Source organism: Pelophylax lessonae (assembly GCF_965119305.1).
Source record: "Pelophylax lessonae genome assembly, chromosome: 13".
NCBI lineage: Eukaryota > Metazoa > Chordata > Amphibia > Anura > Ranidae > Pelophylax > Pelophylax lessonae.
In genome coordinates, this window is record NC_138780.1 from 4,865,482 (window position 1) to 4,891,417 (window position 25,936).

General features: G+C 46.1%; 1 protein-coding gene across 1 annotated transcript; it reads left to right on the forward strand.

The window, feature by feature from the left end:
- The first annotated feature begins 2,026 nt into the window (after positions 1-2,026).
- Positions 2,027-21,799, forward strand: LOC309569699 (nuclear receptor ROR-gamma-like). Its single transcript, XM_082275660.1, has 9 exons — positions 2,027-2,136; positions 5,459-5,600; positions 8,615-9,046; positions 9,190-9,311; positions 9,493-9,625; positions 17,800-17,907; positions 20,296-20,406; positions 20,554-20,663; positions 21,614-21,799. The coding sequence occupies exons 1-9, from the start codon at positions 2,044-2,046 to the stop codon at positions 21,758-21,760; spliced, it is 1,398 nt and encodes a 465-aa protein (XP_082131786.1). The 5' UTR covers positions 2,027-2,043; the 3' UTR covers positions 21,761-21,799.
- The last annotated feature ends 4,137 nt before the right edge of the window (positions 21,800-25,936 follow it).

The following is a 25,936-nucleotide window of genomic DNA, read 5'->3' on the forward strand; positions in this document are numbered from 1 at the left end:
GCGTTTATTATGCAGATTACAAAAAAAAAAAATGCACTGGACTGCATCTGGTGTGAACCGTTCCCAATTTCTTGCACACATTTAATAATTTTTTTGCACACGTTAAAATTTGCATTTTTTGCAAGAAATTACTGTAAACTCCCCTCCCCAAAAAGTTTATATTTTCTGAAAGCAGAGACCCTGGAGAATAAAGTGGTGGCAGTTGTCATTTTTTTTATGTTACATGATATTTGCACAGTTATTTATCAAACGCATATTTTCAGAAAAAAAAAATAATACAAACAAACAACCACAATATTATACAATTTTTTTTTCTTGTAAGATATAAAGAACTGGGTTGCATCGATACCAAACATGTCAATACCCAATTTTTGGGTAAAATTGAAAAGATTGGGTTGTGTCAAGTAATTAGATACCAAACATGTCAATACCTAATTTTAGGTACAGTATAAAAAATTGGGTTGCGTCGAGGTAATTGATACCAAACATGTCAATACCCAATTTTTAGGTACAATATAAAAGATTGGGTTGCATCGAGCAACTTGAGCCCAAACATGCCAATACCTGTTTTTTGGTAAAAAATAAAATATTGGGTTTCGTCAAGTAAATAAATACCCAACATTTCAGTATCCAATATTCAGAAACAAAATAAAAGATTGGGTTGTGTCAAGTAATTAGATACCAAACATGTCAATACCCAATTTTTAGGTGGAATATAAAGGATTGGGTTGCATCGAGTAAATTGATACCAAACATGTTAATAATCAATTTTTAGTTACAGTATAAAAGATTGGGTCGCGTTGAGCAAATAGATACCGAACATGCCAATACTCAATTTTTAGATACAATAAAAAAGACTGGATTGCATCGAGTAAATATATACCAAGCATGTCAATACCCAATTTTTAGGTACAATATAAAAGATTGGGTTGCATCGAGCAAATTGATCCCAAACATGCCAATACCTATATTTTGGTAAAATATAAAAGGTTTGGTTGCGTCAAGTAATTCGATACCAAACATGTCACTACACAATTTTTAGGTACAGAATAAAAGATGGGGTTGCGTCGAGTAAATAGATATCAAAAACATGCCAATACCTAATTTTTAGATACAATAAAAAAGACTGGGTTGCATCGAGTAAATAGAGATACCAAACATGTAAATACCCAATTTTTACATTCAATATAAAAGATTGATTTGTGTCGAATAAATTGATACCAAACATGTCAATACCCAATTGTTTGGTAAAATATAAAAGGTTGGGTTGTTGCGAGTAAATACTGTGGATACCCAACATGTCAATACCCAATTTTTTGGTAAAATGTAAAAGCTTGGGTTGCATCAAGTAAATATATCCCCAACATGTCCATACCCAATTTTCAGGTACAATATAAAAGATGGGATTGCATCGAGTAAACAGATGCCAAACATAGCAACACCCAATTTTCTTTTTGATCTTCAGTCGATTTTCACAATTGATGTTTGCAGACCTGTGCTCGCCCCACGCTACACTTTTTATATGGGGTGTGAATAGGGATGACAGGGTGCTTTAAAGAAAAATAAATTATTTTTATTTATTATATATAATCATTATTATATTCTATAATTAATTATTATTATTATTATTATTATTATTAATAATAATAATAATCATTAATATTATATATAATCATTATTCTATTCTATTCTAATAATAATTATTAATATTATAAATAATCATTCTATTCTATTATATTCTATTCTAATAATAATAATAATAATAATAATAATAATAATAATTAAGATTATATATAATCATTGTTTAACTTTATTGCTATTACAAGGGGGGCTAGCAAGCCCCGTATGTTATGAGTGGGTGACAGGTCTTCTTTATGTGAATAATATGTGACCCGTCTCCAATATTCTATAGTAACGGACTTTGATCCATCCCTATTCCTGAATGTGGACACATTGGGGTCCCTCTGTTACATAGTTATACCTTTTAGTTAATATTTATTGCTTCTTTAAACACGGCATATGAATAATTTTTATGTTTTTCTTATGGCAGCACAAATCGAGATCATTCCTTGTAAGATCTGTGGGGACAAATCCTCCGGAATCCACTATGGTGTCATCACCTGTGAAGGATGTAAGGTGAGGGGAGGAGAGGGAGATTATTCTAACATATGAGTGACATGTTGTCCTATCACTGGTGACATTTTGTAGCCTTTCAACCAGTGAAGGAAAGACCCCATAGGGACAGGTTAGTGTTCTCTTTTCCTACAGGTAGAACAGGTTAGAGTTCTCTAGAGTGATCCTGTTGCTGGTGAAATGCTGCCATCTACAGGATCCCTAATGTGTCACAAATCAGAGAGAGTCTGAAGGCAAACAGTTCCGTCTGTGCCCTCTCTCTGATCTCTCCCATTTATCTCTCTCTCCCTTTCTCTCTCATCTCTCTCTCTGCTCTCCCTCTCCGTCTCTCTCTCTGATCTTACTCTCTCGGTCTCTGATCTCTCTCTGTCTCTCTCTCTGATCTCCCTCTCTCTGATCTTACTCTCTCTGTCTCGGATCTCTGTCTCTCTCTCTGATCTCCCTCTCCGTCTCTCTCTCTGATCTCACTCTCTCTCTGATCTCCCTCTCTATCTCTCTGATCTCACTCTCTCTCTGATCTCTCTCTCTCTCTGATCTATTTGTCTCTCTCTTTCTAATCTCTCTCTCTCTCTGTTCTCTCTGCATCTCTCTCTCTAGTCTCTGGTCTCTCTCTTTCTGGTCTCTCTTGCCCTCCCTCGCTCTCTCTCTCTCTCCGGTCTCTCTCTCTCCCTCTGTCCTCTCTCTCTGATCTCTCTCTCTCTGGTCTCTGATCTCTCTTGCCCTCCCTCGCTCTCTCTCTCTAGTCTCTGGTCTCTCTCTTTCTGGTCTCTCTTGCCCTCCCTCGCTCTCTCTCTCTCTCCGGTCTCTCTCTCTCCCTCTGTCCTCTCTCTCTGATCTCTCTCTCTCTGGTCTCTGATCTCTCTTGCCCTCCCTCGCTCTCTCTCTCTAGTCTCTGGTCTCTCTCTAGTCTATGGTCTCTCTCTTTCTGGTCTTTGGTCTCTCTCTGATCTCTATCTCTGGTCTCTGTTCCCTCTCTGATCTCTCTTTCTCTAGTCTCTGGTCTCTCTCTCTGGTCTCTCTCTTTCTGGTCTTTGGTCTCTCTCTGATCTCTATCTCTGGTCTCTGTTCCCTCTCTGATCTCTCTTTCTCTAGTCTCTGGTTTCTCTCTCTCTCTGATCTCGCTCTCCATCCCTCGCTCTCTCTCTCTCCCTCTGTCCTCTCTCTCTGATCTCTCTCTCTCTCTAGTCTCTGGTCTCTCTCTTTCTGATCTCTGGTCTCTCTGATCTCTCTAACTCTCTCTCTAGTCTCTCTCTTTCTGGTCTCTCTGATCTCTCTCTCTCTCTCTTTCTGGTCTCTGGTCTCTCTCTCTTTCTGGTCTCTGGTCTCTCTGATCTCTCTCTCTCTCTTTCTGGTCTCTGGTCTCTCTGATCTCTCTCTCTCTCTCTTTCTGGTCTCTGGTCTCTCTGATCTCTCTCTCTTTCTGGTCTCTGGTCTCTCTGATCTCTCTCTCTCTCTTTCTGGTCTCTGGTCTCTCTGATCTCTCTCTCTCTCTCTTTCTGGTCTCTGGTCTCTCTGGTCTCTCTCTCTCCCTAGTCTCTGGTCTCTCTCTTTCTGGTCTCTCAGATCTCTCTCTCTAGTCTCTGGTCTCTCTGATCTCTCTCTCTCTAGTCTCTGGTCTCTCTGATCTCTCTCTCTCTCTAGTCTCTGGTCTCTCTCTTTCTGGTCTCTGGTCTCTCCGATCTCTCTCTCTCTAGTCTCTGGTCTCTCTGATCTCTCTCTCTCTAGTCTCTGGTCTCTCCGATCTCTCTCTCTCTAGTCTCTGGTCTCTCTGATCTCTCTCTCTCTAGTCTCTGGTCTCTCTGATCTCTCTCTCTCTAGTCTCTGGTCTCTCTGATCTCTCTCTCTCTAGTCTCTGGTCTCTCTGATCTCTCTCTCTCTCTAGTCTCTGGTCTCTCTCTTTCTGGTCTCTGGTCTCTCCGATCTCTCTCTCTCTAGTCTCTGGTCTCTCTGATCTCTCTCTCTCTAGTCTCTGGTCTCTCCGATCTCTCTCTCTCTAGTCTCTGGTCTCTCTGATCTCTCTCTCTCTAGTCTCTGGTCTCTCTGATCTCTCTCTCTCTAGTCTCTGGTCTCTCTGATCTCTCTCTCTCTAGTCTCTGGTCTCTCTGATCTATCTCTCTCTAGTCTCTGGTCTCTCTCTTTCTGGTCTCTGGTCTCTCTGATCTCTCTCTCTCTAGTCTCTGGTCTCTCTCTCCCCCTCTGTCCTCTCTGATCTCTCTCTCTGGTCTCTCTATGTCTCTCTCTCTCTTTCTCAACCCAGAATGCTCTGTGACACAAATGGCAAAAGCACACACCAGTAAATATATTCATTATTTATTTTTAAAACAAAAAAGCAAAAAAAAAAAAAGAAAAAAAAAAAAAAACATGAATATACAAAATAAGATGAAAGGAAATGAAACAATTGTATTCTTCCTCATTTTTTTTTTTTAGGTTTATACATTTTAAATTCATATTTTATATGCTTTTCCTATACACATTCAATCTTTGTTTTACAAATAAACATTTGCTATCTGACAAAGGATTTCCAGAGCACTAAGGTTAGCTAACCCCCTCCCCCCCAGCCCTACCCTCCCTTTAAGTGAGTCCTTGCACCCGGGGGGAAAGTTAGGACAGAGTGCCAACCATGTGACCACTGACAATGGTCACATGATTAGGATCCTGTCCCAGAAGCTCACAATTATTATTAGAGCCCTGTGCTGGGAGCGCACAGTAAGTGTGCTCTCCGCACAGAAACCTCCACCATACATGGACACATTAAAGCCCACCTGGCTGCACATAAGCATTAGGTGGGTGGAAAGAGGTTAAAATACAACATGTCCTTGGTTATCTCATCCTAGACACCATGGAGTCCATTTATAAATGTTTTCACACAAGATTCACATGGCTTTCTCCCAGAATTCACACATTTTCCAGTGGAATCCAACCTGAAAATGAATGAATCTCGGAAGAATAATGTGTGAAAACAATTATAACAACAAGACTTATTGCATCCTCAGATGGAGCCAGTTAGTGAATTCAGCTTGAGCTACTGAACTCTGTAGATAGAAGGTGATAAGGAGATGAGAACTTCCCTTGCTGGCTGGATGGAGAAGACTATAATGTCCATAGACAACATTTCATATTTATGTGACTTACATTTTTGACTTTAATATTTTTTATTTAACAGTCCTGGCTATAAAAATGTAAATAAAATAGATATAAAATTATAAATAAAAATGATGGTTGATGGTCTCCAGACGGACTGTCGATGGGGAAGTTGGGGTGGATAGAAAACAATGTTGATGTTCGTGCGGCTTCTTCTCACATCTCTCCCGTAATGTCCCAGCAGGGGTTCTTCCGCAGGAGCCAGCAGGGGAAGCCGATTTACTCCTGCAGTCAGCAACAGAGCTGCCAGATTGATCGATCCAACAGGAACCGGTGCCAGCACTGCCGCCTGCAGAAGTGCCTGACCCTGGGCATGTCCAAGGATGGTAAGACGGAGACAAAAACATTTTCAGCCAAGGGGGAATCTCCACTTTAAAGCCCAAATGCGGCCAAAAGATTTAATTTTACTTTGGATAAACCCCGGAAAGGATGAAGGTTTTTATTTTCACCTGCCTCCAAATTTGGAAAGTTTTTGCTCACTTCCTGTTGGGACAGGAAGAGGTGGTAAATGTCTTCAATGGGGACACGGACAAAAAGGAAGACAAGTTTTTAGTAGAATTGGGAAGGATTAGAACTTCTGATTATTGTCACAGACAGAGGTCCATATCCACTGAGTGAGGGACTGTCCAGATGATGCCAAAGCAAACTGGCAGCTGAGAGGAGACACAGGTGTCACAGAGGTGGGATCCATTAAATGACACAGCCTGCTCTGGGCACTCTTGTAATCATGGGCTTTCAGGGGTGCACTGGGGTCACCAGGTGACACAGGATACCGTGGGATGCACTGGAGTCACAGAGCACACAGGGGTGCACTGGGGTCACTGGGTGACACAGGATGCTGTGAGGTGCACTGGAGTCACAGAGCACACAGGGGTGCACTGGGGTCACTGGTTGACACAGGATGCTGTGAGGTGCACTGGAGTGACAGAGCACACAGGGGTGCACTGGGGTCACTGGGTGACACAGGATGCTGTGAGGTGCACTGGAGTCACAGAGCACACATGGGTGAACTGGGGTCACTAGGTGACACAGGTTACTCTGGGGTGCAATTGGGCTGTAGATCTTATAGGGGTAAACTGGGTCACTAGGTGACAGGTTGCTCTGAGGTGCACTTGTGCTGTAGATCTCTCAGGGGTACACTTGGGTCAGTAGGTGACACAGGTTGCTCGGGGGTACACCTGGGCTTTAGATCTCACAGGGGCGCACTGGGGTCACTAGGTGACACAGGTTGCTCGGGGGTACACCTGGGCTTTAGATCTCACAGGGGAGCACTGGGGTCACTAGGTGACACAGGTTGCTCTGGGGTGCACTTGGGCTGTAGATCTTATAGGGGTAAACTGGGTCACTAGGTGACAGGTTGCTCTGAGGTGCACTTGTGCTGTAGATCTCTCAGGGGTACACTTGGGTCAGTAGGTGACACAGGTTGCTCGGGGGTACACCTGGGCTTTAGATCTCACAGGGGCGCACTGGGGTCACTAGGTGACACAGGTTGCTCTGGGGTGCAATTTGGTTGTAGATCTTACAGGGGTGCACTGGAGTCACTAGGTGACACAGGTTGCTCTGAGGTGCACTTGGGCTGTAGATCTCTCAGGGGTACACTGGGGTCACTAGGTAACACAGGTTGCTCAGGGGTACACCTAGGCTTTAGATCTCACAGGGGCGCACTGGGGTCACTAGGTGACACAGGTTGCTCGGGGGTGCACTTGGGTCGTAGACCTCACAGTGGAGCACTTGGGTCACTAGGTGACACAATATGCTGTGAGGTGCACTGAAGTCACAGAAATCATAGGGGTAATCTGGGGTCACTAGGTGACACAGGTTGCTTAGGGGTGCATTTGAGCCATAGATCTCGCAAGGGTGCACTAAGGTCACTAGGTGACACAGGTAGCTTGGGGTTGCACTGGAATTACAGAGCACACAGGGGTGCACTGGGGTAAGTAGGTGACACAGGATGCTGTGGGGTGCACTGGAGTCACAGAGCACACAGGGGTGCACTGGGGTCACTAGGTGACACAAGATGCTGTGAGGTGCACTGGAGTCACAGAGCACACATGGGTGAACTGGGGTCAGTAGGTGACACAGGTTACTCTGGGGTGCAATTGGGCTGTAGATCTCACAGGGGTGCACTGGGGTCACTAGGTGACACAAGTTGCTCTGGGGTGCACTTGGGCTTTAGATCTCACAGGGGTGCACTGGGGTCACTAAGTGACACAGGATTCTCTGGGGTGCACTGGAGTCACAGATCTCACAAGGGAGTACTGGGGTCACTAGGTGACACAGGTTGCTCTGGGGTGCACTTGGGCTGTAGATCTTATAGGGGTACACTGGGGTCACTAGGTGACAGGTTGCTCTGAGGTGCACTTGTGCTGTAGATCTCTCAGGGGTACACTTGGGTCACTAGGTGACACAGGTTGCTTGGGGGTACACCTGGGCTTTAGATCTCACAGGGGCGCACTGGGGTCACTAGGTGACACAGGTTGCTCGGGGGTGCACTTGGGCTGTAGATCTTCTAGGGGTACACTGGGGTCACTAGGTGACAGGTTGCTCGGGGGTACACCTGGGCTTTAGATCTCACAGGGGCGCACTGGGGTCACTAGGGGACACAGGTTGCTCGGGGGTGCACTTGGGTCGTAGACCTCACAGTGGGGCACTTGGGTCACTAGGTGACACAGTATGCTGTGAGGTGCACTGAAGTCACAGAAATCATAGGGGTACTCTGGGGTCACTAGGTGACACAGGTTGCTCAGGGGTGCATTTGAGCCATAGATCTCACAAGGGTGCACTAAGGTCACTAGGTGACACAGGTAGCTTGGAGTTGCACTGGAAATACAGAGCACACAGGGGTGCGATGGGGTAAGTATGTGACACAGGATGCTGTGGGGTGCACGGAAGTCCCAAATCTCACCGGGGTCACTAGGTGACACAGGATGTTCTTGGGTACACCAAGAGTCATGGGGTACACAGAGGCTGGCACAGAGGACAGAACGGGCATGAGGGTACAGGTAGGGTGGCTTGGCTTAAAGCGTAGTGAAGTGTTGCCCGAGCACCAAGCCATTAGTTACTTTACAATTTAAGGCAAATGGGGGCGACCAGTATGTCCTAAGAAAAATTGTTCCAGCCCATAATAGACTTCTGTACAACCACAAGAAGCATATCATGGAAGTTAATGTCTGGCGGGCAGAGAGGAGAAACCGATAGATATAGACTGAAGCCCAACCATAGACAAAGTTGAGTACTAGAGTTAGGACTTTAGTATTGGATGCATTCCCGAAAACAAAAGGGAACCGCTATTACGGTGGATCTGCTTCGGTTAATGAAATTTTTTCGATTTCCATTATAGCTGTAAAATTTGGCCGAATGTCCAAGAAGCAGCACGATATCATCCAGGCCGAGGTGCAAAAACTTCGTCTGAGAGAGCAAAGAACAGAGGGGTCTTCAACTCTACAGAGGACAGAACCTCAGGTGGACCAACCAACGTCAACATCTCCCCAACTGGGTCATACCATACCACATTCCATATGGACCGGCCGGTGGGATTCTTCCTTCTCTACTCGTTCCTGTTCAGCACCCAGAATGCAGTTGCAGAAAGACCCCCTTGTCCACCATCCCAACGCTCTAGAAAAGACACATTCAGAAGCCTTGCTTCGAAAAAGCTACCAGCAGCTTCATCCAGAGCACACACGACCAATCGTGTTCCAGGGCATGGAGTCCTACGGCAACGTCATCAGCAGCTGTTTGATTCCAGAGTGCGTCATTTCAGCAACAGAGCTGGGTGAGTGCAGCCGAATTGGTTGGAAGAACAATTGGTGCTTCTACAATGTACTATTTCCCTAAAATTCAGAGAAGTTACGCCCTTGTGTCCTTCACAACCTCTTTGTGGATCATTAACGTTTTGCTTGGTCTTCCAATCCTCAGAGCTTTTGACGCAGAACGTAGTGCTTGCCCATGACGAAACATGCCAGTTCAGACAAGAGAACCTTCATGTCCTGCGATGGGAAACCTTCTCTACAGCAGAGTTGCAAAGCTTCCATCACAAGGCAAGTTGAATGGAACCTCTTCATATGTTTCCTATCTCCAGAAATGGTTCTCAGTGTAGGCAAATACAAATCTTCAAATTCTTAGTGCCCCGGAACATGCAGAATAATACATTTGTCAAGCTGGATAGACCAAACCCCCATACCCCCAGTTAACCTATATGTCTTCTCTTTCTTTGCGCAGCCTATGGACCAGATGTGGGAACGCTGTGTATGCCACGTCACCGATGCCATCCAATATATTGTGGAATTTGCCAAAAGGCTTAGTGGCTTCATGGACCTGAATCCGAATGACCAGATTGTACTCCTGAAAGCAGGTAATGGAATTTTCACCATCGTTTTCCAAGTGGACCTTAAATGCAGTCTCCAAACTACGGCCCAGGGGCTGGATGTGGCCTTTTGTGTGTCCTTATCCGGCCCTTGGGGTACTATTCCATCCACTGACACCAACAATGAGGATTAGTTCCTGTTGCTAACACCAACGATGGGGCATAATTCCTGTTGCTGACACCAACAGTGGGGCACTATTCCTTCCACTGACACTAACGATATGGCATAAATCCTTCTATTGACACCAACAATGGGGCACTAATCCTCCCACTAAAGCCAACTATGGAGAACCAAGCCTCCCACTGACGTCAACAATTGGGCTAAATTCATCCCACTAACACCAGTTATGGGGCACTATTTTTCCCACTGACACCAATGATGGGGCACTATACTTCCCATGACCCCAATGGTGGGGAAGCAGTCTTCCCAATGACACCAACAATGGGGCACTAGTCCTCCCACTGATACCAACGATAGGGCATTATTTACTCCTACTGGCCCTAAGCCAGCCCCCTAAAGTCCAAAGGACAGTAAACTGGCCCTTTATTTAGAAAGTTTGGAGACCCCTGCTTTACATCATGGATATCTTCCAGAAAATACTACATACATGTTTTGCCAAAAGTATGTGGACCCCCTCCCAAAGAACATGTGTTCCCAGACTATTCCTCCCACTGACACCAACAATGGGGCACTAGTCCTCCCACTGATACCAACGATAGGGCATTGTTTACTACCACTGGCCCTAAGCCAGCCCCCCTAAAGTCTGAAGGACAGTAAACTGGCCCTTTATTTAGAAAGTTTGGAGACCCCGGCTTTACATCATAGATATCTTCCAAAAAATACTACATACATGTTTGGGCAAAAGTTTGTGTACCCCCTCCCAAAGAACATGTGTTCCCAGACTATTCCTCCCACTGACACCAACAATATGGCATAATTCCTTCCATTGACACCAACTATGGGGCACTAATCCTTCCACTAAAGCCAACTATGGGGCACCAATCTTTCCACTAAAGCCAACTATGGGGCACTAATCCTTCCACTAAAGCCAACTATGGGGCACCAATCTTTCCACTAAAGCCAACTATGGGGCACTAATCCTTCCACTAAAGCCAACAATGGAGTACTAATCCGCCCACTGACACCAACAATGGGGTGCAATTCCTCCCACTGACACCAGTGATGGGCACTATTCCTCCCACTGACACCAACAATAGGGGCACTATTCCCCCCACTGACCCCAATGATTGGGCACTATACTTCCCACTGACACCAATGATGGGGCACTATTCCCCCCACTGACCCCAATGATGGGGCACTATACTTCCCACTGACCCCAACGGTGGGGAAGCAGTCTTCCCAATGACACCAACAATGGGGCACTAGTCCTCCCACTGATACCAACGATAGGGCATTATTTACTCCCACTGGCCCCAAGCCAGCCCCCCTAAAGTCTGAAGGACAGTAAACTGGCCCTTTATTTAGAAAGTTTGGAGACCCCCTGCTTTACATCATAGATATCTTCCAAAAAATACTACATACATGTTTGGGCAAAAGTATGTGGACCCCCTCCCAAGGAACATGTGTTCCCAGTGAAGGGTGCTGTTACTACTACATCATACAATGACATTGTATAAAACATTGTATGATGTTTCCAACCTTGTAAATAACAGTTTGGTGAAGACTAGGGTTGAGCGGACACCTAGATGTCCGTGTTCGACGGGTTCGGCCGAACTTTAAAAAAAAGTCCGGGTCCGTGTCCCGGACTTTTACCGAACTTTTCCCGGACACCGAACCCCATTGAAGTCAATGGGGACCCGAACTTTAAGGCACTAAAATGGCTCTAAAACACCAAAGGAAAGGGCTAGAGTGCTGCAAATGGCAGCAAAACGTAATTAAGAGCATGGCAAGTGCTCTGCAAACAAATGTGGATAGGGAAATAACTTAAAACAACAAAAAAAAACAGAAAAATAAAACAATGTTCTTCTTCATCTCTGAAGGACGAGGCCCATATGGAGTAGGAGGGAGGTTGAGGTGGTGGTGGATGTGGCGGTGACATAGGCGTGCGCACAGGGTGTGCTGGGTGTGCCTGGGCACACCCTAATCACCTAGGGCACATAGCATTGCCAGTGAGGAGATGGGAAAGATCTCCCTGGGACCTGCTCTGCTCTATTTCTCCTTGCCTACAGGTACATGGCCCCGATACATTACTCTCCCTGCTGGCAAACACATGCATGTGTATTTCAACTTTGGGGTGCACACCTTAATGCAATAGGCTGCGCACACCTATGGGCGGTGTAGGTGGAAGCGGCGGTGGAGGAGGACCAGGGCCGGATTAACAGCATCATGGGCTTGGTGCTGAGGATTTTGAAGGGCCTTAAGGGCCGTGCCTTGCCATGCACCCAGAGGAGGAAGGGTGCAGCCATGCATGCCTAATTCAACATGGGATGCTGTCTCTGAAGCCCATAAACACATCCATGCATCGCCAACTGTCCCTCCTTGTCCGGCCTTCACGCTGTGTGGGGAGGTTCTGAGGGTGCTGCCTGGGGAAGCGAGCATAGAAGCCAGACTTCTGTGTTTACAAGTGACAGAAGAGCGGTAACAGTGAATATGGCCAACCCGGGGCCTATATAAAAGGTAGGGGCCTGGAGCTGCAGCTCCAATAGCCCCTACATTAATCTGGCCCTGAGGAGGAGGACGAGGTAGCCAACACTGCTTCTTTTCAAAAATTTTAAATGAGGGTACACCCCAAAAGAGTGAGAAAGAGCAAAAATGGAACAATGGGTGGGTAAGGTCGGTATCCATTGCTATTCTGCATAAGGTACGGAAAAGTCCCGTGGGATCCATGCCTGGTTCATTTTAATGAACGTGAGCTTGTCCACATTGTCTCTGGACAGGCGGCTGCGCTTGTCTGTTATAACGCCCCCAGCCGTGCTAAATACCCATTCAGATAATACACTGGCTGCAGGGCACGCCAGCACCTCCAAGGCGTAAAGGGCAAGCTCAGGCCATGTGCCCAATTTGGAGACCCAGAAGTTGAAGGGGGCAGACCCGTCATTCACTACATGTAGGCGTGTGCACACATACTGCTCCACCATGTTGGTAAAATGCTGCCTCCTGCTAAGACGTTCCATCTGAGCTGCTGGTGCTGCTGTTTGTTGTGGCGTGCTGACAAAGCTTTTCCACATTTCGGCCATGCTAACCCTGCCTTCTGAGGTGCTGGCGGTGCCCTGGTTGCGTTGGCGACCTCCTCCTCCTCCTCCTCTGCCTTGTGCTTCCACTGTGGCCCCGCTGTCAGATGGGAATGCCAGCAGCATGGCGTCTACCAGCGTGCGCTTGTACTCGCGCATCTTGCGATCGCGCTCCAGTGAGTGAATTAAGGACGGTATGTTGTCCTTGTAACGGGGATCCAGCAGCGTGGCCACCCAGTAATCAGCACAAGTTAGAATGTGGGCAACTCGGCGGTCGTTGTGGAGACACTGCAGCATGTAATCGCTCATGTGTGCCAGGCTGCCCAGAGGCAACGAAAGGCTGTCCTCTGTGGGAGGTGTATCGTCCGTGTCCTCTGTATCCCCCCAGCCACGCACCAGTGATGGCCATGAGCTGGCCTGGGTGCCACCCTGCTGTGAACATGGTTCCATCTCCTCCTCCAGCTCCTCCTCCTCCTCATCCTCCTCATCCTCCAGAACTGTGCCCCTGCTGGACAATTGCGTCCCTGGCGTTTGCGTGTGCAGGAACCCACCCTCGGAGCCCCTTGCGAATGACTGCCCTGAAAGCCTTGGAAATGTTACCTCTTCATCCTCCTCCTCCTCCTCATCCTGTGCCACATCCTCTTCCATCATCGCCCGAATTGTTTTTTCAAGGAGGCATAGAAGTGGGATAGTTAAGCTGAGAACGGCGTCATTGCCACTGGCCATGTTGGTGGAGTACTCAAAACAGCGCAACAAGGCACACAGGTCTCGCATGGAGGCCCAGTTAAATTAAATAGCGGAATAGAAAATATGATCCAAAAAAAGTGTATGTATATCACACGTACACAACCACACTGGGCCCCAATTACTATTGTTTGTACCCCTAAAAGGCTAGATGAGGAGTAGGGGGAGTATGGAACAGGCAGCACCCTCAAACCTTCAGAAGTATGAGATGAACCCCAACAACTTGGAAAGGTGGATCTCTCTCACACGTACCAACACAGACTATCCCCCAATTTAACTGATCCCCAAAGGTTTTTGATTAAATAGCGGAATAGAAAATATGATCCAAAAAAAGTGTATGTATATCACACGTACACAACCACACTAGGCCCCAATTACTATTGTTTGTACCCCTAAAAGGCTAGATGAGGAGTAGGGGGAGTATGGAACAGGCAGCACCCTCAAATCTTCAGAAGTATGAGATTGTGTTCACTGTACCCCACAAAGATTGAGTTCACTGCACCCCACAATGATTGTGTTCACTGCACCCCACAAAGATTGTGTTCACTGCACCCCACAAAGATTGTGTTCACTGTACCCCCCAAAGATTGTGTTCACTGCACCCCACAAAGATTCTGTTCACTGTACCCCACAAAGATTGTGTTCACTGCACCCTAAAAGGATGTTGTTCACTGCACCCCACAAAGATTGTGTTCACTGCACCCTAAAAGGATGTTGTTCACTGCACCCCAAAAAGATTGTGTTCACTGTACCCCCCCAAAGATTGTGTTCACTGCACCCCACAAAGATTGTGTTCACTGCACCCCAAAAAGATTGTGTTCACTGTACCCCCCAAAGATTGTGTTCACTGCACCCCAAAAAGATTGTGTTCACTGTACCCCCCAAAGATTGTGTTCACTGCACCCCACAAAGATTCTGTTCACTGTACCCCACAAAGATTGTGTTCACTGCACCCCAAAAAGATTGTGTTCACTGTACCCCCCCAAAGATTGTGTTCACTGCACCCCACAAAGATTCTGTTCACTGCACCCCACAAAGGATTTTGTTCACTGCACCCCAAAAAGATTGTGTTCACTGCACCCCAAAAAGGATTTTGATCACTGCACCCCAAAAAGGATGTTGTTCACTGCACCCCAAAAATGATTTTGTTCACTCCACCCCAAAAAGATTGTGTTCACTGCACCCCACAAAGATTGTGTTCACTGCACCCCAAAAAGATTGTGTTCACTGTACCCCCCAAAGATTGTGTTCACTGCACCCCACAAAGATTCTGTTCACTGTACCCCACAAAGATTGTGTTCACTGCACCCCAAAAAGATTGTGTTCACTGCACCCCAAAAAGGATGTTGTTCACTGCACCCCAAAAAGGATGTTGTTCACTCCACCCCAAAAAGATTGTGTTCACTGCACCCCACAAAGATTGTGTTCACTGCACCCCAAAAAGATTGTGTTCACTGCACCCCAAAAATGATTTTGTTCACTGCACCCCAAAAATGATTTTGTTCACTGCACCCCAAAAAGGATGTTGTTCACTCCACCCCAAAAAGATTGTGTTCACTGCACCCCAAAAAGATTGTGTTCACTGCACCCCACAAAGGATTTTGTTCACTGCACCCCAAAAAGATTGTGTTCACTGCACCCCAAAAAGGATGTTGTTCACTGCACCCCAAAAAGATTGTGTTCACTGCACCCCACAAAGGATTTTGTTCACTGCACCCCACAAAGATTGTGTTCACTGCACACCAAAAAGGATTGTGTTCACTGCACACCAAAAAGGATTGTGTTCACTGCACCCCAAAAAGATTTTGTTCACTGCACCCCAAAAAGATTGTGTTCACTGCAGCTCACACACAGAAAAATGGATGTGGATCACTGACACCTGCCTATCTCCAATCCCACACCACACAGCAATATCGATTGTAGTTTGTAGAACACAGTTTCCCTAAAATTCAGCAGCCTCTCCCTAACAGGATTGAGAAGAGATCGTAGATCAGGATTGAGTGCAGATTCACCCCACCCCCCACACAGCAATATCGATTGTAGTTTGTAGAAGACACTGACCCTATATAATTCAGCAGACTCTATCCCTAAAATGCCTACAACTCGCCCTGCCTAAACACTCCGACCTGTCCCTCAATTCTATCCGGACACAAATGGTTTTTTCCTGCCTATCTTTCCCTAATCAGCAGCCAGCACATTGATGTGTGCTCTGTCCCTTAGCTAAGCAGCAGAATGACGCTGCTGCGGCGGCTGCCTCGAACTTATAAAGACTTGGTCACATGCTTCAGACGGCCAATCACAGCTACTAAGACATTTGCAGGCATGGCTGGGATGGCTTAAGGCACACCAGTTAAACGATTGTTGATTGGCTGTTGAAAGCCCGCCATGAAAAGAGCGCCAAAGCATGCAAAACCCGGAAATAAAACGACCGAACACGGATTTTTACCCGAACATACAGTAAAGTGTCCGTGTCCGTGTTCGGGTAAAAAAAATCCAATTATTCGGTACGAACACGAATAATACAGTCCGTGTTCGCTCAACACTAGTGAAGACCCTTTTCTGTTCTAGCATGACTGTCCCCTGTGTACAAAGCCAGATCCATTAAGATATGGTTTGAGCAGTTTGGAGGAACTCAGTGTTCTGCGCAGAGCCCTGACCTCAACCCTACTGAAGACCATTGGAATAAATTGTAACTGCGATTGTGAGCTAAGCCTTTTTTGGCGCCCAACGTGTGGCACTTACAGCAAGCCAGGTCTTCTCATCCAACATGGGCACCTGCTCTCACTAATGGGCAAAAATTATGGGAAACATTCCCAGTTTGACCAGTTTTGTGTGGAGGAACTCAAGTATCCTGCACAGAGCCATGACCTCAACCCTACCGAACACCATTGGGATGAACCAGGTCTTCTCATCCAACATCAGCATCTGGACTAAAAATGGGCCCATATTCCCACAGACACCCAAACAGACTCCAATATCTTATAGGAAGCCTCCCCAGAAGAGTGTAAGATCTGATAGCTACAAAGGGGAAGGGTGGGGGATTCAACAATATCGGCCATGGTTTTGGAATGGAATGTCCAAGAAGCTAATTTACACGATATTGTCAAAAGTATTGGGACGCCTGCCTTTACACACACGTGAACTTTAAAGGCATCCCAGTCTTAGTCCGTAGGGTTCAATATTGAGTTGGCTCACCCTTTGCAGTTTAACAGCTTCAACTCTTCTGGGAAAGCCGTCCACAAGGTTTAGGAGTGTCTATGGGAATGTTTTACCATTCTTCCAGAAATGCACTAATTCATCCCAAAGGCATTCTATTGGGTTGAGGTCAGTCAAGTTCCTCCACCCCAAACTCGCTCATCCATGTCTTTATGGACCTTGCTTTGTGCACTGGTGCGCAGTCCTGTTGGAACAGGGAGGGGCCATCCCCAAACTCTTCCCACAAAGTTGGGAGCATGAAATTGTCCAAAATGTTTTGGTATGCTGACGCCTTAAGAGTTCCCTTCACTGGAACTAAGGGGCCAAGCAAGCCCAACCCCTGAAGAACAACCCCACACCATAATATCCCTCCACCAAATGATTTGGACCAGTGCACAAAGCAAGGTCCATAAAGACATGGGTGAGCGCGTTTGGAGTGGAGGAACTTGACTGGCCTGCACAGAGTCCTGACCTCAACCCGATAGAACACCTTTGGAAAGAATTAGCGTGGAGACTGTGAGCCAGGGCTTTTCACCCAACATCAGAGCCTGACCTCACAAATGTACTTTTCACGTACCTGGTAGGTGAGCCTTGACGTGTAGAGGAGGGCCTCTCGTACAACTCCGACTCGTGGGCCTCTGATAGTGAGACAGTCAATTTAAATAGCCAGCTTGGCGCCATCTAATGGTGGGAAGTTTCATCTACCTTATGAACCAGACTTCTCTGACAGCACTTCTGGAAGAACAGTGAAACATTCCCATAGACACTCCTAAACCTTGTGGACAGCCTTCCCAGAAGAGTTGAAGGTGTTATGGCTGCAAAGGGCGGAGCCAACTCAATATTGAACCCTACGGACTAAGACTGGGATGCCATTAAAGATCATGTGTGTGTAAAGGCCGGCGTCCCAATATTTTTGTAATATAGTGTAGGTGTGATGGTCAGTTGCCCACAGACATTTTGGTAGGTCATAGATATCTTTCTCTGAACGGACCTCATAGACCATAAGTGATGTCTCTTTTTTTGTCTTCTAGGTGCCATGGAGCTTCTGCTTATAAGAATGAGTCGAGCATTTAACTGTTACAATAACTCGGTCTACTTTGAAGGCAAATACGCTCAACTGGAACTCTTCCATTCTTTGGGTAAGAGCAGAATGCCAAAAATGCTTTGACATACCTCCATAGATCTTGATCTGTCTACCTTGACATACCTCCATAGATCTTGATCTGTCTACCTTGACATACCTCCATAGATCTTGATCTGTCTACCTAGTAAGGCCACCTGCTGATTCAGTAGCATCCACAAGCAGCTTAACACTCCATCAAGACACAGAAGATGAGGCCAACGCGTTTTACCTCACTAAGTACATTACATGGGATGTTTTTCTAGTCTTTCTAGGGGTAAGAAGACAATGGGGGTTGATTTACTAAAACTGGACATTGCAAAATATGGTGCAAATGTGCATGGTAGCCAATCGGCTTCTAACTTCAGTCTGTTTAAAGAACTATAGGCAAAACTTATTTTTCCATTTTGGATAGAGCAATGAAAGTTTATGGTTACTTTTTTTTCCATCTGTGTCCCATTGGGGAGATCTACCTTCACTTCCTGTCCCGTACCTTCACTTCCTGTCCCATAGCCAAACAGGAAGTGAGTGAAAAATCGCTGTAAATTGGGGCCTCCAAGGTCACCAGAACTAGTGTCCCCACAGGAAATTTCCCCCTCTGTTACTTTTCTGGGGGACAACCCAAAATTGGGGATTTTCTTTCACTTTCAATGATAATGGTAAACAGGACAAATAGAGAGGGTGAATCTCCCGAATGGGGACACAGACAGCAATAAAAACCTGAAAGGTGTTCTAATCCTCCTCCCCTCTATTCAAAAAAAAAAAAAAAGTTTTGCCCTTAGTTATACTTTAACAACTTGCTCACCGGGCACTTAAACCCCCTTCCTGCCCAGGCCATAGAGCTTTCATTTGGTGGTATTTAATCACCACTGGGGGTTTTATTTTTTGCTAAACAAACAAATACTGGGCACCGATGAGGAGGCACTGGTGGGCACCGATCAGGAGGTACTGATGAGGCGGCACTGAAGGGCACTGATAAGCGGCATTGAAGGGCACTGATGGGTGGCACTGATTGGCGACACCGATAGGCAGCACTGATGATGAGGCTTTGATTGGCACTGATGGGCACTAAAAGGTGGCACTGGTGGACATAATTAGTTGGCACTGGTGGGCACTGGCAGGTGGCACTGGTGGGAACTGCTTAGCAGTACTGATATGCACTGGTAGGCGGCACAGATAGGGCGGCACTGAAGGGCACTGATAGGCAGCACTGAAAAGCACTGATAGGTGGCACTGGTAGGTTGACACTGATAGACAGCACTGATGGGTGCTTTTCCCCCAAAAAATTGCGTTTGAAAAACCGCTGCGCAAAAACCATGTGACAGTCATATGACAAAAAATGCAACAATCACCATTTTATTCCCTAGGGTCTCTGCTAAATAAAATATATAATCTTTGGGGGTTCCAAGTAATTTTCTAGCAAAAATTACAGATTTTAAACTTGCCAAACGTGCCAGAAACGGCCGGGTCAGCGAGTGGTTATAGACAGCTAAAAAGGTCGTTGCAGCTGGCTGGGCCAAGTAGCATTGACCCAGAAACTAAGCAAGCACTATGAAATAGAAGGTCAGCTTCAGGAGGAACCCTAAGGTTCCATGGAACCCTGGTTGAGCACAGCTGGTCTACGTAGTAGGGCCAAGGAACTAAGCAAGCACTATGAAATAGAAGGTCACCCTAAGGTTCAATGGAACCCTGGCTGAGCACGGCTGGTCTATGTAGTAGGGCCAAGGAACTAAGCAAGCACTATGAAATAGCAGGTCAGCTTCAGAAGGAACCCTAAGGTTCCATTGAACCCTGGTTGAGCACAGCTGGTCTATGTAGTAGGGCCAAGGAACTAAGCAAGCACTATGAAATAGAAGGTCAGCTTCAGGAGGAACCCTAAGGTTCCATGGAACCCTGGTTGAGCACAGCTGCTCTATGTAGTAGGGCCAAGGAACTAAGCAAGCACTATGAAATAGCAGGTCAGCTTCAGAAGGAACCCTAAGGTTCCATTGAACCCTGGTTGAGCACAGCTGGTCTATGTAGTAGGGCCAAGGAACTAAGCAAGCACTATGAAATAGAAGGTCAGCTTCAGGAGGAACCCTAAGGTTCCATTGAACCCTGGTTGAGCACAGCTGGTCTATGTAGTAAGGCCAAGGTCACATCCCTATGTTCTTCTTGTAGGGTGCATTGATCTCATCGGCACCATGATTTGATTTCTGCCATATCCTAGGAGATCCCAACCTTGGTGCTCAGAACGTCACCGTTAAAGGGTGATCATTGGGTCCATGCGGCTGGCTCAGCCATGTGGCATTGAGCCCAGAACTATGCAGGACTAATGGAAAGGAGGACAACCTCTGGAGGAAGCCTGGTTGAGAATGGTTGGTCTATGTAGTAGAACCAAGGTCACATCCCTATGTTCTTCTTGCAGGATGCATCGATCTCATCAGCACCATGTTTGATTTCTGCCATATCCTGGGAGCTCTCAACCTCTCTGAACATGAAATGGCCTTCTACAGTGCCATGACTCTGCTGGATCCCAGTAAGTCCAAATCTTCTGACCATTAAACCATCCAATGAAAACCACTGCTTAGATGAATATACTGTATATGATATGAAAATCCAGACATTATATCTGTTCACATTTTCCTCTGAATTCTTTATGAATGCAATGTAAAACTTTCCTCAGGCCGGCCCTGGCTACAAGACAAGCAGAAGGTGGAGACCCTTCACAGAAAGCTACAGTTGGCCTTCAGACATCTACTGCGGAGGACACATCGGGAGGGGATTATGAGCAAGGTGAGGACATTGGAGGTCTCTATGAAACTTAACCCATGGTTAAGAAGGCAAATCTTCTAAAGGGGAAACTTGTTCTGGTGACAACTAAGATGAGATTTCCTCTCACTTCCTGTTGTGTCTCCAGGACAGGAAGTGAAGGGGAAATCTCCTTAATAGGGCACAAATGGTAGAAAAAAAAATGTTCTACTCCATCCAAAATTAAAAAAAAAGTTTTTGCTTTAAATATATGTTATTCTAGGCTCAACCTCATAGTATGTGGTTTACCGGCCTTTCCCTTTTTTATTTCTTCGATTTATATAGTGCTGACATAGTCCATAGTGCTGTACAGAGTACCATTTGCAATGACAGAGCATGGCAGGCATCTGATGTAAAAAGGTAGAAGTGGTGTCTATGTGTTGGCCATCCAGGGCCGGGACAAGGGGTGGGCAGGTGGGAAGGGTGCCCCAGGCACAGTGAAGGAAGGGGACAAAGAATAGACACAGGGCGGTACACCCATTCTATGGCATGTATTAACAGTGGGGGAGGGGGGCACAGTTTTGGATCCTTGCCCTGGATGACCTTGTCCCGGTACTACCACCTTTTTACAATTTGTTTAGCTGTCTCCTTCATCTCAATCTCATGCTTTGTTTCCATATTTACAAACATTTTAGTTTAACGGTTTAAGTGTCGGTTCACACTATGGCGATCCGACTTCGGGGCGACCTGTGAAGTCGCGTGCACCGTGACTTCGGCGCGACTTGCACGGACTTCACATAATGGAAGTCAATGCAAGTCGCTCCGATGTCGCCCCAAAGTAGTACAGGAACTATTTTCTAAGTCGGAGCGACTTGAGTCGCTCCTATTAGAATGGTTCCCGTAGCACAGAATGGACCGGGACTTGTCAGGCTGACCAGTCGCGGTAGTGTGAACCAGGACTTAGATTTTTCATTTTTGCTATTGGCCTTTTTCAGCTCCCGCACAAGGAAGGACTGTCCGGGATTTGCCAGCTTCACCTGGAAAAACTGAACATCTTCCGACAAATGTACCCGGGCATTGCGTGGGAGAGGTTTCCTCCGCTCTACAAGGAGCTGTTCATCTCCGAAACAGAGAGTTCCTAAGAGGACAATGGACATCTCTTCCTATTCGCCTGTCACCACCCCACCTCCCGCCATCACCAAGTTCTCAGACTTGTCCCTGGAGGACATTGCGTCCCGGAGAACCACGAACATCATCCAGGAATCCTTAGAGTGATGTGAGGGGCTCTTCAGCTCTCCTCAGGCCACTTCAACCCTACTCAGTAGACATTTGATGTTATAAGGACTTGTAATTGCTAGCATTAAACATTAGAACAAGGCTTTATAGCCCTCAAGGACCTTCGATGACCTTCTGGTAGGGATTTGGGCAGCAACCGAGAGCATATACAAAGTATCTTTTTAGAACCATTCGCTAATTATCAGTATAAGCCTGTAGCTGTGTTCACTGTTCATTGCTCTAAATTTCAACCAATTATAAGCCTGGGGAATTTACACTGAACATACTAAAAATGTGGATGCCATAGGGGTCTATTTAAAAAAAAAAAAGGTCTCAAGCGTTTGCACAACTGTTTTGAATAATCCCTATGTTTATTTTCCATGATCGTCAGCTCCATCTAGTGATCATCATGCGGTATTTTTCTGATTGAGGTGTTTCAGGATACTACTGCATTATGACCAGTAGATGGAGCTGAAGATCCTGGGAAAAAATGATATTAGACCAGCCTTTCTCAACCGGTTTAACATGAAGACTTGAAATAATTTTCCGGGCTCAGGGAGCCCCTGCTAATAATTACTATTTCAGAATTTCACAGTACATTATTGTGAGGACCACAGAGAAGAAGGCTCCTTATATTTAGCTAAGAAGAATACCCTGCTTACAGGTTAAAATGATTATTGTTGATAGTGGTTGCTCATCTGAGGAGCAGAAGTTGCTCCATTGCTTAAGGAACTCTTGGCAACCTTTGGAGGAACCTGATTTGTATTGGTTGAATTAGACCAGTCTTTCTCAACCTTCCCAACCTCAGAGGAACCCCTATAATAATTTTTCTAGCCTTGGGAAACCCATACTAAAACCAGTTCCATTGGGGGACAATGGTGAGAACGCCCGTTAAATTGGTGGTCAGTAGAAAGAATGCTACCCTTACAGACAGCTAAAAAGATAATTGGTGTCTTGATGTTGACTTTGCCAAGTGGTGATGACCTTCTCAACCTCAGAGGAACCCCTATAATAAGTTTTCTAGCCTTGGGAAACCCATACTAAAACCAGTTCCATTGGGGGACAATGGTGAGAACGCCCCTTAAATTGGTGGTCAGCAGGAAGAATGTTACTCTTACAGAATTGGTGACATGATCTTGACTTTGCCAAGTGGCGATGACCTTCTCAACCTCAGAGGAACCCCTATAATAAGTTTTCTAGCCTTGGGAAACCCATACTAAAACCAGTTCCATTGGGGGACAATTGTGAGAACACCCCTTAAAATCGGTGGTCAGCAGGAAGAATGCTACCCTTACAGACAGCTAAAAAGATAATTGGTTACATGATCTTGACTTTGCCAAGTGGTGATGACCTTCTCAACCTCAGAGAAACCCCTAAAATAATTTTCTAGCCTTGGGGAACACTTACTAAAACCAGTTCCATTGGGGAACAATTGTGAGAATGCCCCTTAAATTGGTGGTCAGCAGGAAGAATGCTACCCTTACAGACAGCTAAAAAGATAATTGGTGTCTTGATGTTGACTTTGCCAAGTGGTGATGACCTTCTCAACCTCAGAGGAACCCCTAAAATCATTTTCTAGCCTTGGGGAAACCCATACTAAAACCAGTTCCATTGGGGGACAATGGTGAGAACGCCCCTTAAGTTTGTGGTTAGCAGGAAGAATGCCACCCTTACAGACAGCTAAAAAGATAATTGGTGACATGATCTTGACTTTGCCAAGTGGTAATGACCTTCTCAACCTCAGAGTAACCCCTAAAATAATTTTCTAGCCTTGGGGAACCCTTACTAAAACCAGTTTATTGGGGACAATGGTGAGAATGCCCCTTAAATTGGCGGTTAGCAGGAAGAATGCTACCCTTACAGACAGCTAAAAAGATAATTGGTGTCTCGATGTTGACTTTGCCAAGTGGTGATGACCTTCTCAACCTCAGAGTAACCCCTAAAATAATTTTCTAGCCTTGGGGAACCCTTACTAAAACCAGTTAATTGAGGGACAATGGTGACAACGCCCCATAAACTGGTGGTCAGTAGGAAGAATGCAACCCTGATGTTGACATTACCAAGTGGTGATGACCCTGAAACTATGGTGGCACCATCAGATAGAAGGTCAATCGTCCACAGCTCAAGTAACCCCCAGCAACCTCTGGAGGAACCCAAGGGCTCCATGGAACCTGGTTAAGAAAGGCTGTATTACACCATTTATGATAAATATTCAAGTGTGTGAATGCTTGAGACTAGATCCAGGTATATAAAGTTACATGAACATCTCCATGTCCCTGGTATAAGATGAGCTTAGCCTTGCCCTCTGCAACTCCCTTAGCCCACTTCTGGTCAAGAAAGGTTGTCCGTCAGAAAAAAGGACCAATAGGGACGAAAGTAGAAGAGGGAGGGGTCATTTGTGTATTTTAACTAAAAGGTATGTCTATTCTTTATTACAAGCTTTATTTTTTTAGTTTTTAAATATTTATTCAACTTTTTTTGGTTTATGAGCCAAGTATGAAGCACCTGTAAAGGAGCAAACCAGGTTCCAAAATTGTAGCAAAAAAACATAATCTAAAAAAAAAATAAAAAATTAAAGGATTACAGCTAAAAGGATAATATGAGCTTCAATAATCACTTTGTGGAACATGTCCCACCCTCCGCCTGGTGGGAAAGATCTCATGATTTTAAACCCTGAGTTTCTTCGTTGTGTTTGTGGTGTCTGCCAATCTGGTCATTTGTCAAAAAAAGCCACCTTCACCACAATGTTTCTTTGCCCAATATTTGCATTGGAAGTGACCAGAGTTTCATTTAAACTGAACCTTTGCGAAGCCACCACAGATAGTAGGTGCCATTAGAAGGTGAGATCTGAAAATCATTGCTGGAAACACCTTCTGCAACGATGCACCCAAACTGGCCGAAGGATAGATGCAGAATATATATTTATATCCAAGAAATCTGACTTCATGAAGCTGTAGGCTCAGCTTTTAGATGAAGGACTCTTGGGGCAGCCCCTACACAGACAGACTCATTACTATTGAACATAGTCTTGGGTTTTGTTTGCCTCAACTAGTAAAGTCCTATGAAGGACAAAAGCCAGCGGCACTCTGTTCAAATTCAACCCTTGTGATTCTTTAATGCTCTGGACCAGGGGCAGACTGGCAACTTTCAGCCTAGGGGGCAAGTACAAACCAGAGGCCCATGGTGCACCGACACGGCCCCCTAACCACTTTCCCTCGCCCCCCACCCTCCCACTCTCCTAATCCTCCTCCTGACCCCCATTCCAACCTGAAGCCCTGCTCCAGATACTCTCTACTTACCGGCTGAATCCGGGTTCCTGACCTGGGCAGCAGGGGGAGGTTGGGGGGAGCTGGGTCAGCTAGGTTTGGGCTGACCAGGGCAGAAGAGTCTCCAGTGGTGCATGGAACTGGCCTCTGCTCAGACACAGTTTATACCATCCATACTGGAGAGGAGGCCTGCTCTTTGTCCTTGTCTTCAAAAATGCACTCAGTAGGTCAGCAGTGGGGACTTTTTTCTTATCTTCACCAGGAATCCTTTAGGCATGTCTGTGGTAGAAGCAGAGCAGTCTTTTTATGGGGCATTAGAGCGGCCCAGGGGGCAATTTCCCCCCCTGCCCCCTGGCCCAGTCCTTCCCTGCTCTGGGCTAGCAGACCCATAAACTGGACTTAAAAATAAAGACCCAATTGTGGTCTTTATCTATAAAGCCCAGTTTTTCTGTGAAACGTGTCAGTGGGGAAACCCAAGATGGGGATTCTGTGTCTGTTTGGCCAGAAAAATAAAGTTACACCTGCGTTGAGCTTTAACTGAGTGCTGTGGCCATGGGAGGACTGGGCAAGGCGGCAGGGGGGGCATTAGCCCCCCGGGCCGCTCTGATGCCCCGTAAAAAGACTGCACCGCTTCTGCCACAGTCGTGCCTAAAGGATTCCTGGTAAAGAAGGCCGCTTACCTACTGAGTGCGGGTTGAACACCAGGACAGAGCACAGGCCTCCCTCCCCCCTTACATGGATGGTGTAAACTGTGTCTGAGCAGAGGCCGGTTCCATG

Coding starts and splice junctions, on each gene's coding strand:
- LOC309569699 (XM_082275660.1), top strand. CDS start 2,044: ATGGCAGCACAAATCGAGATCATTCCTTGTAAGATCTGTGGGGACAAA. Junction 9,626..17,799: donor GATTGTACTCCTGAAAGCAG/GTAATGGAATTT, acceptor TTTGTCTTCTAG/GTGCCATGGAGCTTCTGCTT. Junction 20,407..20,553: donor CATGACTCTGCTGGATCCCA/GTAAGTCCAAAT, acceptor AACTTTCCTCAG/GCCGGCCCTGGCTACAAGAC.